This window comes from Salminus brasiliensis, chromosome 22, assembly GCF_030463535.1.
Source record: "Salminus brasiliensis chromosome 22, fSalBra1.hap2, whole genome shotgun sequence".
Taxonomy (NCBI): Eukaryota; Metazoa; Chordata; class Actinopteri; order Characiformes; family Bryconidae; genus Salminus; species Salminus brasiliensis.
The window spans coordinates 19,090,508-19,105,093 of NC_132899.1; the positions used below are offsets into that span (position 1 = coordinate 19,090,508).

At 41.5% G+C, this 14,586-nt stretch overlaps 1 protein-coding gene across 13 annotated transcripts in view; it reads right to left on the reverse strand.

Moving 5' to 3' along the window:
- Window positions 1–1,575: 1,575 nt before the first annotated feature.
- The window catches only part of cacna1g (calcium channel, voltage-dependent, T type, alpha 1G subunit), a 266,549-nt gene continuing 253,538 nt past the window's right edge, over window positions 1,576–14,586 (reverse strand). For 5 of the 13 annotated variants that reach the window (XM_072666922.1, XM_072666923.1, XM_072666921.1 and 2 more), the window contains 5 exons: window positions 11,840–11,983; window positions 10,021–10,146; window positions 7,696–7,879; window positions 5,725–5,891; window positions 1,576–3,362 (listed from right to left, as the gene is read on the reverse strand). In XM_072666922.1, the coding sequence (XP_072523023.1) occupies window positions 2,319–3,362; window positions 5,725–5,891; window positions 7,696–7,879; window positions 10,021–10,146; window positions 11,840–11,983 (1,665 nt within the window). In that variant the 3' untranslated portion in view covers window positions 1,576–2,318. The other 8 variants (XM_072666928.1, XM_072666927.1, XM_072666926.1 and 5 more) reach the window with 6 other exon arrangements.

A 14,586-nucleotide genomic window follows, 5' to 3' on the forward strand; every position in this document is an offset into this window, starting at 1 on the left:
GCCTGCAACTTCAATCCATTATATACTTATTTAATTTAAATACTTATATTTAAATATTGTTCCAACGCGTTTCTAGTGTTTTAAAAACTAGACTACAACGCATAAGTCACTAATACAATTTACTGCAATATTGAAGGGAAACTCACCCTCCTGTGTTTAAACAGTGAAGATTTAGAGTCATTTACAGCTGCCTGATAGGAGCCATTTTTAACCTCTTAAACTCGCTTCCTGGCTTCTCCCCCTCATTGTTATAACTTAGTAACCACTCAGTCGGTTTGCATTGCTTTGCATGTAGTTACTGATTAGTAATCCTTAGGATGTCATAAAAGTCACAGAACACATAAATGATATAATATATGGTTTCTAAGACCTTGTTTTTACAATAACTTTGGTTTGACCTAAAATTTATGGAGGATATTAAATACATTGATGACTGAGAGGTGAGTTTAGGCCATTGAAAAGCACAACTGTCCCCAAAGAAAAACTTTTTTTTATTGATATATATACCTCCATTTTATTCTCATCAATATGACAATAAATGTTTGTTTATTTATTTATTTATTTGTGTTGTGGACCGGTTGTGATCACCACTGCTGTAAAGAAATTTTAGTTGGTGGGTTTCTTAAACACACCATTTCACACAAACCCACTTTTAATGACTGTTTACATTTCAGTGACTGAATTGTGCGACTAAATCTGAATCATTATCGCTAAAACCAAGGGAATGATGGACAAATAAATACTTCTGCATTTTGTATAGGAGAGTGAAAGTGAATAAATGATCACGTGAGCTGGGATATGTCTATCTGTTGCAGTGACCTTGAGGAAACCAGCTAACATTGAAAGAAGAAAGGCTGAAGTGTGCTACATTATCGTGAGTAAAAGCACAACACTATGCTGTTATGTCTACAATGATACACTGAAATCCACAGTGCAGATACAGTACTTACCAGACAGTTTCCTATAGTGGTTCACTGTACTCTGAAAAGTGTTTACTTGTAGGAAACAAGCTGCCTGTGTGTCGCTGTAAAATTACACCACCATTGTTTGTTATGGCGTGTAAGCCTCCCTTTCTGAAAAGGAGGCCAGTACGTGTGTTGACTGTCCACTATGAAAAGGAAAGGGAAGTCATTTTGGTGAAATATGCTCAATGGACTGGACTGCAACTTTAATCAACACCCATTCTGGTTCTTGAGCAGAGAAATAAAAGGTCAAAAGCAAACAGCCGGACCATACATCCCATATCTTGTGATCTTGCTACCCTGACAAGCTGGTGGAAAAACGGAACAGGATGTTGAATGGGAAAATGTGTAGATAGATTCTGCTATGTTGCCTGAAACACGTACAGATTACACTTTGACAACGGAGTTGAATGTACATAAAACAGGGCATTGTTACAGACTTCTTCTAGACGTGGAATAGTGGAATCACCCACCGCATGTTGTGTTTGCCCTCTACTGCCTCAATGGCAATGAATAGGCTGGTAGAAAGATATGCTGTGCTCTGGGCAGCATGCATGTTTAGTATATCAATCACACCAAAAGGCTTGTTATACAATTCACTTTGACCGCCAGCTTGAATTTAAAAATCGAAGAGCAGTTTAATGACTTCTTTTATATATATATTATTATTACTACAAATACATGGATCTCGGCACTTTGAAAAATGTTTTCTTTCTTTTTTTTTTTTTCCTTTGTTAAAACAAGAAAGCTAAAAATATCCTATGGTGAAAAAATAAAGCAAAAACAACAAACAATTTAAACATTGAAAAGTCACAAAAAGACACAAATAAAAATATAATGAAATTTAAAAAAAAAAAATCTACATCCTGTACAAACACTATGGCCCAATAATTTAAGAAAATAGTGTCTCTAAAACGTTCATATTGCTTTGTACCTTCACCACTGCTCTCGGGGGAGATGCTCCACCATACAGTGCTATAAAGTCAACAAAACAGCCAGAAGGGGGCGCCCGGTCTGGGTCCCGGTACCATAGGATTGCCAGCGAACGTCTGCTGACATCTTGGAAGAGAGACAGTTCTGTTATTAGCTTGGTTTGTCCTCAGTACAGTGTTGTTTTCTTTTTGGCAGTACAGAACAAAGACAAGGGATGGTCACTATTCCTCGTGGAGTCATGGAGTACTCATTGTTGCAGATAGCATTATTACTCTCTATGGTATTATTACTATGACTATCACTGTCGTGGATACACAGAGTGCATCTTGTGTTTATTCATGTGCATTTATGTGTGTATGCGTACGTTTCTTTTCCGTTGGGGTGTCTGTGTGTGTGTGTGTGTGTGTGCACGTGCGCAAATGTTCAGTGCTCAGAGCTTGACTTCTCAAAGGAGAAGTTGGGCAGAGTCAACAGCTTGGGGTTGGGAACCCCCTCTTGTGGCAGCCCGTCTCCTCCTCCTCCTCCACTTCCACCCAGATCAAAAGAGTCCTTGGAGTCACTGGAGGGGGCTCGCCTCCTCAGGCAGGTGTCCCTGCTGGGCAAAGGGGGAGGAGCCACCATCCCGAGGCCCAGTGCCATCGTTGACCCCTCGGGGGGGTCCACTGAGATGCATGGTGGGCTCATCTTCTTCTTGCGAGCGCGGGGCGAGGGCTGAGAAGTCTGCAGGCTGCCGGCACGGGAGACGAAGCCGGAGGAGGCGGAACTACGCTGAGGGCTGCTCTCTACTGAAGAGCAAACCTCAATGGAGTGGCGCCGTGGGTCGTCTAGCCAGGAGGAGGGCCGGGGCAGCAGGGGAAGCCGGTGGCCTTGAGCGTCCGCACTGTGGTGCTTCTTCAGCTGCCGCAAGCATGGGCCACGGACCTCTACAGGCAGCCCTGCGTGCCTCTCACCAAGCCCTCCTCCAAATCCTTCTCCAAGTCCTCCTCCAAGCCCTCCTCTAAGCCGCTCTCCAAGCCCTCCTGCAAGTCCTACTCCTAAGCCTTCTCCAAGATCTCCTTCAAGCCCTACTCCGAGCCTTTCGCCAAGCCCTGTTACGAGATCCTTGTCACTGCCACCACTGAACCCCGTCCTGATGATTTGAGACACCTCCTGATCCACCGAGTCCTCCTCCTGCTGCTTCCCAGGAGGCTTCACACCCTTGGGAAGAGGCGCTGGTGGGGGAGAGCAGTGGCATCTGGAGGAGACGCTGTACTGGTCATGGGGGTTGTGTTGTGTATGTACGCTAGAGCGTGGCGCTTTTGGAGAAGCGCCCGGCGTGGCAGGGACCAGGAGGAGCGAAGGCCGATGCTGCTGCTGCTTCTGTAGAGGAGCCGGGCAAATGGCAGGAGGAGCAGAGAGTTCAGTGGACCCTTCGCTCTCTCCGCCTTCTGCGTACAGAGCCTCCTGAGAGTCAGCACTCACTGCCACCTGAGGAGAGCAGGGATGGGAGGAGGCAGGGAGGAGGGGGGAGTGAGAAGGAAGGAGGAGGAAAGTATTTTAAGATATGAGAAAGGCGAGAGGGAGATCGGTTAGCATGAGATGGCAGGGGAGCGGTACGGTGGCCGGGGGAAAGGCGAGCCGTGGGGTTAGAGTAGAGTTCACCATTAGTGTGTTATGCTCCACAAGCTCTCTGCCTCCACAAGTGGAGAAGAAGTTAGAAAAAATAGAGGAACTGCCCTGAAGGCATCTAGTTGGAGTGTTCATAATTTTGCTAAGAGGTAGCCAGCATATTGAGACTAAAACTAAACATCTGTAATCTGAATATATGAAAACATAGAAAGCATTATAGGAAATACTACTCTGGGAATCATGTAAAATAAGTAAAGTTCTACTCTGAGACCCAGGTAAAATAAATAACTGGAAGGCAAGCTTAACTAGTAAAACGTGACATGTCTGAAATTAGTTAAACACCCTGGAATAAACTCTTAATGCACACGCTAAAAAACAAAGACTGCTTCCCTATTTTGGTTCCATAAAGACCCATGTCTTTTAAAGGTTCTTCACACTCACACACCTCTAAAACATGGTTTTCTATTGAACCAAATGTGATCAGTACAAAAATTCCTTACGTTCCTTCTGTGCTTTTGTGGAAATAAGGCCCTGACCTGACTAGTCCATTGTGCACCTTCAACCAAAAAAAAAAAACAACAAAAAAAACGTGTTTAGTATAAAGCAGAGATTGCAAAATGAACACCCCTTTGCCCTCATTTCTCTCTCCTTCCCCTCCCTCTCTCCCTTGATTCGCCACACCCCTGATCCTGAGGAAATTTACATACGCATTATGCTGCTGTCAATCAAGTCACAAAGGTGAAAGTTGATAGTACCAATTGCACTTCATGGAAGTAGTTGTCCAGTACTGCTGTTTTAAACTAGGGCAGAGGAACATTTACCCTTAGCAAAAAACTGGAGGCACTGTTTGGCAGACTGCACTCTGAGCCACTGGGCTATACCCTAAGAGACAATACGTCCCATGTCTCCTCACAGGGCTGTGTGCCAGCGGTCACTCAATTCTGGAAAACTCAGGGTGTGAAACATTACTCCCTGCTCCATATCCAAACGGAGAGAGAGTGAAGCACAAGGCCCAGTAGGAGAAAGGTCTGGGGAGGACTCTGAAGAAGGGCTAAAGATCAAGAAGACCCATGTTGACTTCAAGAGCTGGGTGGCAGAATTGACGTGTTTGCAGCAACAAGACCATATAATAGGGACAGCACTGCCATCTAGTGGTCATAGGTAGTATTGTCTTCTGTTGAATGAAAGTGCATGCTTAAATTGCTTAGGCACTTACACTCTGTTTAGTGCACTTATCGAGCACATTTCCCTTTACAAAGAAAAGATGGCAAGTGCATAAAGACATCTCTAAAATGGACAAAAATTGGTATCATTCAAAATGTCATTGTTACATATTTAATGATATTTGTTTATTTGGTATGCATTCAAGTGTTCTAACAAAATAAAATGCTGCATTGATGTTGGCATGATATTATTTAAAATAATCTAATGCTTGGACATTTTGTCAGTGTTTAATAATTAGAACGGCCATAAACAAAACTGATCAATTCGCCACCAATGACTCAAAAGTACTGCACTGAATGGGTCAAAATGATGCTTTAACAATGCTGTGAACCTTGTCTCTTAACTTAATAATACAAGAATCCTATCTGATCTTTAGCCTTCTAGTTTTGTCCCTTAGAGCAGCCCTGGTGAAATGCAGTGGGGGCATGGACTACAGGGAATTGGTGGGGAGGGAGTGGGACTGGGAGGGGGAATGGTCTGTGAGGGGGTACAGGGATGTATTTGAGTGGGAAACGTGCTGGAGGCTACCACTCCAGCTCTCTCAGCAACAGGAGTATCTGTGTCTCAGGAGCAGGCTGGGGTCCGGCCTGTGCTGTACCATGCTGAGCTGATCAGGATTAGTCAGATTAGTGGAAACACAGGTCACAAGGGAGGAAAAGAAAGAAAAGAAAAGAAAAGAAAAGACAAGAAAGAAGAAAGAAAGGAGAGAATGCAGGAAGAATTAAGAGTGGAAATGTACTGGCCCAGAGGACAGATGCACAGTGCAGAGGTGTCAGGCTTCACACCAGTCATGTCTTCCAATACACTACATAAAGCACTGGACAGAAGACACAGAGAATACAATGCATTATGAGGAAAGACAAGCCAGGACAAAGTACCAGGTGTGCAGAGATAAAGCACAAACAGATAGACGCTGATGCAGCACAGCACATCATTCCATTAAACAGCCAGTATCGTTCATTCCTTTGAGAGAGGAAGTGTCGAGGCTGCAGCTTACCTGTCTACGCAGGGTGCGGGAGAGGGTGTGTCGACGGGGAGGGGGGATGCGGGGGATACTCTCAGAATCAGACAGGCTGTGGGGGCTGATGGGTCGGAACAGCTCTGTGGGTATGGTCAGGTGCTGTGAAGGCTCATCTGCATGAGAATGAACTGATCCACTGGAACCTGTGGGAGGAGATGCTGCAATAATGTGCCGTGCCCAACATATTCAGGAACTCAGGCGCATAATATCTTTACTGTAGCAATTATTATTATCAATATTATTGTTGTTCTTTGTATGTAGAGATAAAATAAAAATCAAGTCTCGCCAGCCTAAATGTTGCAAAGATTTTTCTCAGAGCAAATCAGGCCTTAGGTAAGCAACCAACTGTATTTAAGAACTCATCTGAATCAAATGTCTACATTTTTAAACCTTGTGCTAACACTCACACATAGGCTCCTCTAAGGAACCGTCTAAAGAGTCTGAAAACAAAAGTAGTTAGTGCCCACGAGGCAGGGGAGTGCTCTAAGATGCACTGGTGGTTTCTACACTGGGGAAGCTATTAAGAAACAGCAGTTCAGGGGAATTGTGAAGGTCAAGATATGACCTGTAAGACAGGCTAATCAAAACCTCTGTATGACCGCCAAGAATAAGCTTGAAAGTCAAGAGAGTGGTTCAGTTTGTGCAAGCAACGCTGCACAGTGGAACACTCTTTAAGAATGAGCCATGAAAAAGGAAGTATACAAGACTAACAACATGAATTATTCGTGTGTATATATATATATATATATATATATATATATATATATATATGTTTCTCATTCGTTACTGTAGTAGCAATCACAAATGAAAAACTAAAGCTAAATGCTGAAGATTTCACACTGTTATTCGTATGGAGCCCCAAAATGCACATGATTACACTAACCCCAGACACTGTGGGTTTAAAACAGAGCAATACTGTTGCTAAGTATGTAGGTAGGTAGGGTAGGGTACATTGTGTGGTCTAAGACACAAAATTACATTAGCCAATCAGAGGGCGCATGATCTGCTGCACCATTTAAGGTAGAGTAGATAATGTGCGTACAGAATGGATGAATACGAAACAGTTCAGTTTAGCTTCATATGAAAGTATTTGTGGTGTTTAACTGCTTTCATGGCGTGTGTGTGTAGCCATTGGATTACAATAACTGTATTTGCTAAATCGCCTAATGTTTTGGTCATCACTTACGCACATACGCTGCCAAATGTTGATAAGTAACTGGGGATAACAAACGTTATCCCAACTACAACATGTGCCAATTTCTCACTTTATAGCACTCCCCTGTGTTGCTTAAATCTAATTTAATATGGTAATATGTGATGTGTAAAGTAGGGATGGGTGATATGCTACCAATATTACCCTATTTAAAGACTTTTTGATTTCTTTTGATGATATGCATGGGTGCCAAATCAAGTTCATGAGCAGACTGATAAATCACTGTGCTGATCAGTTATTTATCTCAGTGTTACTGAGCTCTACTAAAGCCTGCGTAGACTGATAAAACACTGTGCTGATCAGTTATTTATCTCAGTGTTACTGAGCTCTACTAAAGCCTGAGTAGACTGATAAAACACTGTGCTGATCAGTTATTTATCTCAGTGTTACTGAGCTCTACTAAAGCCTGAGTAGACTGATAAAACACTGTGCTGATCAGGTATTTATCTCAGTGTTACTGAGCTCTACTAAAGCCTGAGTAGACTGATAAATCACTGTGCTGATCAGGTATTTATCTCAGTGTTACTGAACTCTACTAAAGCCTGAATAGACTGATAAATCACTGTGCTGATCAGTTATTTATCTCAGTGTTACTGAGCTCTACTAAAGCCTGAGTAGACTGATAAATCACTGTGCTGATCAGTTATTTATCTCAGTGTTACTGAACTCTGCTAAAGCCTTAGTAGACTGATAAATCACTGTGCCGATCAGTTAGTGAGTGCTGTGTGCTGTACCTGACAGAGCCTGCTGAGCTGAGGTTGTGGAGGTGGTGACAGTAGATTGCAGGGGCAGGAACATGTAGCTGTCATTGGGTAAGGAGTGTGTGCGCCCCACTGTTGTCTTCTTCACACACAGCAGGTGCTCCTCCAGAGGTTTGTGTGGCTGTACAGTCTCCAGAGGATCTGGAGGATCTGCAATCTGAGGGACAGAGAGACACTGGTTAGCAGGGCTGAGACAGGGGTTTGGGCTGGGGAAGAGAGAACCAGGGCACCTCCCTTACAAACACACATACAATACCTACAGGACAGGTTAGCACACCATGAAGGGCAGACATCATTGCACACTGGCCAATAAGAAGGAGACTGAGCCATGTAAGTAGTTTATCCTGTCTTTGTAATGGTTGCAAAGCTTTTAAATAGCCAGTTGTATTTTACATAAATCCAAAAATCAGTCGTTGGGCAACAACTAAAACCAGTCTCCTCCCTTCAAAAGCCACAATCAAATAGCCTCTACTACTGTAGCTAGCAGACGAGAGAAGCAAACTTCACACCACACCCCCATGGCCCATGAAAGGAGTATGGGGACATGGTGCTGTGGTGCAACATCACACCACTACGGAAGTTACAGTAAAGACAGAAAAGACACTGATAAAAGTCATGGGGCTTGAACATGGAGACACACATCTATACTGAAGATATACTGACAGACAGAGACGAGAAATTAGGACATGGCCATCCAGATTACACAGAAAAAACACGTAGAAAAGGAGGTAGAGATGTTGAGATGTGTGAGAGAACGGGGACACAGCTGCAGAACCCAGACAGAAGAATAGCGGGGAGCAGCACTACTCTACTGGACTGGATTGGACTGGACATGGACCAAGCTAGTGAGACATGACGAGAGAGAAAAGAGAGAGAGAGAGCTGAGCAGATTCTTAGACATTCCCCAGAGCTTCTAGACACAACTGCCTTTCAGATTAGCATTGTTGCCACTGCTGTACTGAGCGAGACAAATGAATTAAATCTGATATACCGAGAAAAAACATCTGCTTACTGCAGAAAAATTAAATCAGCTCCCTTGTGGTATTGAAGGGGGTTAAAATGATAGCAATTAGTGATTATTTGTAAGCAACAATTCCCAATTATTTTGATTTTATATATAAAGAGAGCTTTTCTTTCCAATAGTCATCCCAGGATAATACAGAGTGAGTAACTAGGCACTCCTATGTGATGTATAAAGTAGGGATAGGCAATTTGGCAACAATATAGGATTACCTTATAGGAAGACTATGTCTATATTGAAAACTATGTCTGATGAAGCATAACACATATGGGTGCTCAATTGGGTTCATGAGTAGACTGATAAATCACTGTGCTGATCAGTTATTTTTCCTCAGTGTTACTGAACTCTGCTAAAGCCTGAGTGGACTGATAAATCACTGTGCTGATCAGTTATTTATCTCAGTGTTACTGAGCTCTACTAAAGCATGAGTAGACTGATAAATCACTGTGCCGATCAGTTATTTATCTCAGTGTTACTGAGCTCTACTAAAGCCTGAATGGACTGATAAATTACTGAGCTGATCAGTTATTTATCTCAGTGTTACTGAGCTCTACTAAAGCCTGAGTAGACTGATAAATCACTGTGCTGATCAGTTATTTATCTCAGTGTTACTGAGCTCTACTAAAGCATGAGTAGACTGATAAATCACTGTGCCGATCAGTTATTTATCTCAGTGTTACTGAGCTCTACTAAAGCCTGAGTGGACTGATAAATCACTGTGCTGATCAGGTATTTATCTCAGTGTTACTGAGCTCTACTAAAGCCTGAGTAGACTGATAAATCACTGTGCTGATCAGTTATTTATCTCAGTGTTACTGAGCTCTACTAAAGCCTGAGTAGGCTGATAAATCACTGTGCTGATCAGTTATTAATCTGTTACTGAGCTCTACTTATCTCAGTGTTCCTGTTTATCCAAATCTGGTAAGCTTTAGGTTAGGTTTAGATTTGGCAGGTTGGTAACATGCTAGGCTTTGACCGAAAGGATCAGAACTTTTTAGAATGATCAGAGCATGGCTCTACATGCATATCTACCTTTTGTTTGCCAACTATTCAACATTATTCCTACTGTCTGATACCATTGTCATATTGCCCACCCTTAGTGTGAAGTTTCTTCTACTGATTTATTTATTTATTTATTTACATTGGGATAACAATATTGATAAATCTCAGCTGAAGCTGAAGATGTATTATGTAGGTGGCAAATTAGCCTACAAGCTCTGCCAGGGAAGACTAAGAGGCCGCAGAAGGAGAACGAACGTTGCTCTACTGTTAAGTACATTGCACTCCAGACTGGTTAGTAAGGGGGGGTTAAAATCATCGGGGACGGAGTCGTCCGTCAGAGCTAAGGACCAGGATTTCTCCGATGCCAGAGACAGAGCCTCCATCTCCGCTAGGGGGGGGATCTAAACAGGAAGAGATGAGGCCAAGGTGAGAAACAGAGACCATCCGGCCGCATGCAGTTAGAGACACACATCCTCACACAAACATACATTTGCACAGGAATAAGGAGCCTCTTTTTGGTGGCTTTAAATTTTACGTATTTTGCACATGCAAAGTCTACAGCACACATCCAGACAGAGTTGTGAGTGCAGCATGCTGACTCACTAGCCTTGAACAGCAAAGTTCTTTACACGTGACATTGAATTCAAACTTTTCTTTGGGATTTGTATCTTCACTGAACCCTGACTCTTAAATTAAGCAACGTCACGGTCAAAAGACTGTGATACTCCTAGGCTCAAGGCTTCTACTGTCTTCCATGCGTCCTCACGCTTTTTTCTAAACTCAGCAGCCAATCACATTGCATCACATTAAAGCAAATACTTTCCTGAATTCGTATATACCCAAATGCAAAAGTTACAAGGATTAATATAAAATTAAATCCAAATTCACAACACAGATTTTCAATTAAAACGCAAAAATGGCTCTAACAACAGTCCTGATTAAGCTTGGGGAAAGATGCTTAAAGCTTCCTCTCTTTATCCCATTCCCCTCTTATTCGATGTGGAGAATGTAGTGCCAAGTCATCTATTCTTAGGGCTTCGGAATTATTGAGGGAAAAAAAAAAGATCCACTGAGAGGGAAATACTGTAGAATTTTTATTTAAGCCAGGGGTGCTGTCGCTTGCATTTTCACCCACCCCGGCTCAGGTTCTCAGAAGCTAACGTAGGAAATGCTGTGTCAGGCAGACAGGCAGTGCCCTGCTCTTGCCTGGCACAGATTGTGGGCTGGAATTGGTGTAAGCTAAATTTTCAAAATAAAAAGTAAGAAAGAGGTCATCTAAAGACATCTCCAATTACATTTAAAAGCTTTTAGAAGCACACATTTTGCAATGCTAATGGGATTTTGCTGCAATATTCCCCTCTGAAAGAGCAAAAGAGATTTCTTTGCATAATTCAACAGCAATCCATCGTTCGATCCTCACATTATCACATTTAGGTCTGGCCAGTGAAGCTCTTGCTGAGCAATTTCCAATAGTGCTTTTTATGCTTATGAACTTTAGATTAGGGCAAAGGAATCTAAATATATTATTCAGTGAAGGATTTTTTAGAGTCCCCCTCTCTCATAGAATGAGGAAATTAGCAGAGCAGATGGATTTTACTGGAGCAGAACCAAAACCCCCATCTCATGAGGCAACATGGTGTGGTGCTCTACCTTTGGCCATAAAAGAGGCACGGCAGACGCTACATTATAGAGGAGATTTCTTAATCAGCTCAATTAGGTTCTGCTAAGGAGTTCTTTAAATGATGTAAAACGTAGTGTTCCGTAGAGAAAGACAGAAAGAGCAGAATGCAATGACATACAGAGGATGGTGTTGAAGGAATACTTCAGCATTTTATTCTTTTTTTGCCTAATCTCTATCGGCCACATCTGCCACATATGGTCAATTACCACAGGCAATAATTTCACAGGCATGTTCAAACAACTACCCATCGGCTTTGATTAGAATTGTGTTGAGTGAACTGTTCTTCTGTTCTCATCTGCATACTAGGAAACATGCTGAAATGACTGGCCACGGCAACTGACCGTATACTACAGATGTGGCAAATGCTGGAGTATTCCGTTAAGACGCAGAGGATGCACAGGGGAGAAATTGACCTGTTTCTCAGTGCTGTGCTTGCTGGGGAGAGGGGGCAGAGCGTAGTAGTGGCAGATGGAGCCGGACAGGTTGTCCATTAGGCTGAGTTCTCCTTCCAGCGAGCCCTGGATCACCAGGGATACCGAGTCAAACATGGGCCTCCGCTACAGACCCAGCAGATGCAGACAGAGAAAAGCGAAGATAGAGAGGTAGGGAGCAGACGGAGACGCAGAAAGGAAGGTAGAGGAGGTAAGAGTGCACAAAGGGGGAAAACGGGAGAGAAGGGGGAAGGAGAGAAGTTCATAGACAACAATTCAAGAGGCCAAGAGGAAGTTAGACATACAGCACATGTAAAGAGAACAGAGAAAAGAATGTACAGTAATAAATAGGTGGGGAGAGCAGCCTTAATCCACACTGTAGTAAACAGACTTACCTCTGTTAAATGAAGAAGAAGAAGCTAAATAGTTAAAGGTGCCATAAAATGCATTTACTGAATATTATAGGTTCCTTAAAAATAAAATCAGTGTTTCATTCTAGTAAAAAAACAGTTTTAAGCCTAGCATTAATTCGCTTCCCCAATTTGGCCTTTTCATGTGGTGCTTTTCCTTCTGATGTGTGTCTAGGCCCAGTTTGTTTTCGCGAGAGCAGTCTTTGCAGAAAATATATGGTAAAGGCCATTCAGGATATGATACGGATGATATGGATTTCGTGTGGTCATGTGCCACCTTTGAGCTCCCCTTCCACGGACACTGGCCCACAGAAAGCCGCAATCACTAGGCCTCGTTCATAAAATCCTGTCTTCTCATAGCTAGCAGAGTCTGGTAGTGATGTGCTGCTCTCTAGTGTTAAAAATATCAAAAACACCAAGTTGTATTTTACCATGTCGCAAGTTTTTACTTGTAGAAAGGCTTTCGCTAGTGGGCTGGGTGTGTGCATGTTATAAAAAGCTATAAATATAATCTGGAATTCTGGAATTGGCCTGTTTTGCCAGGTTTGCTTTTGTAGGAGGATACAACAGTGTTTGACTATCATGGTAGGTCACTTCCACATACTATACACATATAGGTAAATAAAGTTTCTCATTCTAGGGCACCTTTAACATGTGCAAATGCAACAAATGCAGATTTCTATGAAATGCTCTGTCCTAGAAACTTGTAATAGGAACCCAACGTCTAAAGCTATTACACAGTATATTCATAACTGTGCTGCCTCATGCCTGATACACTGCTTTAAAATAGATTTGACAATATTTTATTATATTAATAAATATTAATTAATATTATATTTTAAATTTTATAATATTTTATATTGTAACTTTGTTATATCATTATTATCATTATATATCAAACTCAGAGGACACGTTTAGGTCAACTGGCTGTTTTGGATTACAAATATAATGTTTACTTTTGTGTTGTAGATTTTGTTACTCCTGTCCCTACCTGTAATGTACTCAGTTCAGTCAAGACAGGTTTCTCCAGAATAGAGTTTAAGTCAAGCCTTGCAAATTACTGTGTTTACATCTCTGTTAAATTAAATCATGCATGTGCATACTGTGCACTGAAGAAAAAAAATGTAGAGTTCCTCTTTATATACTATACTATTACATAGTAAGTAACCCATAAATCTGCTCTATCTAAGGTTTCGAGGATTACCACTGTAACATAATGCAATTAAACACAAAAAAACATTATTTAAATGTTAATGACTAAAATCACACTGAATAAAACTCCTTTACTTGAGTAGAAGCTAGAATATATTACAAATTCAGAATACTATATGAAATATACTCATATGAAAATACTTAAATACACATAACTGAGTAACTATCCAACTCTGTAAATAATTAAGTATGTTTTACTAAACTCAAACAGATTTGAACCCGTTATTAGACTCATTTCCCGCATTGAGAGCATTCATTAAATCAATTCATACCAACAGATTGCCCCCTGTGTTCAACACACAGCTACAACACCTGTTCCCAGAATTTCCTGCTTTTCTGCATTACCACAGGTCACCAGGAGGGGGCAGGAAACCTCTACTGAAACACACCAGTAACTACAATAACTGCAAGCAGAGCAGACTGGAGCAGGTTTAACGAGCAACGCTGGTTTTACAGGAGATGGGGGAGGGATTGCATCTTAGGAACGATAAGAAGGTCACCGATAACCAAAAAAATTAAATAAATAAATAAAACCGTATTCTAGAAATAGCCAAGAACAAAAATAAAAAAACAAGCTGATGTATCAGTGCTTTCCCATGGCACCAGGCTGACCTACTGCTCCGCTATTAGCAGTAGAAGAAAACAGCAGGACCATTTCCAAATGACAGCACCAGGCCAAAAACTCTACTGTAACAGGTCCATTAGCCGACCAAAGCAGGGAAATGCAAGGTTAATCATGTTATATCAAATATTAAAGATTTGAAGATATTGTGTAAAATGAACAAGGAAACATTTAGCACTTCTGAGTAAAATGCTGATAACTTTAATGAGGTTTTTGATTAAACTTAAAGGATTAAGACTGGGTTAACTACTTCTAAAAGCATTCTCTATTAAAATAGTCTAAATCATGGTTTAACAATAAATCAGACAAATCAGTTAGATTACTGATCAATTATGGATTATTATATTATCTCCTGCTCAAATGCACAGCAGTTGCACTTTGCATTTTATACTTAACAACTTATCCTTACATTGCACATTTTAGTCATATTATTATTATTATTATTATTCATGTATATTTATTAGATTTTATGTTATAAGACTATA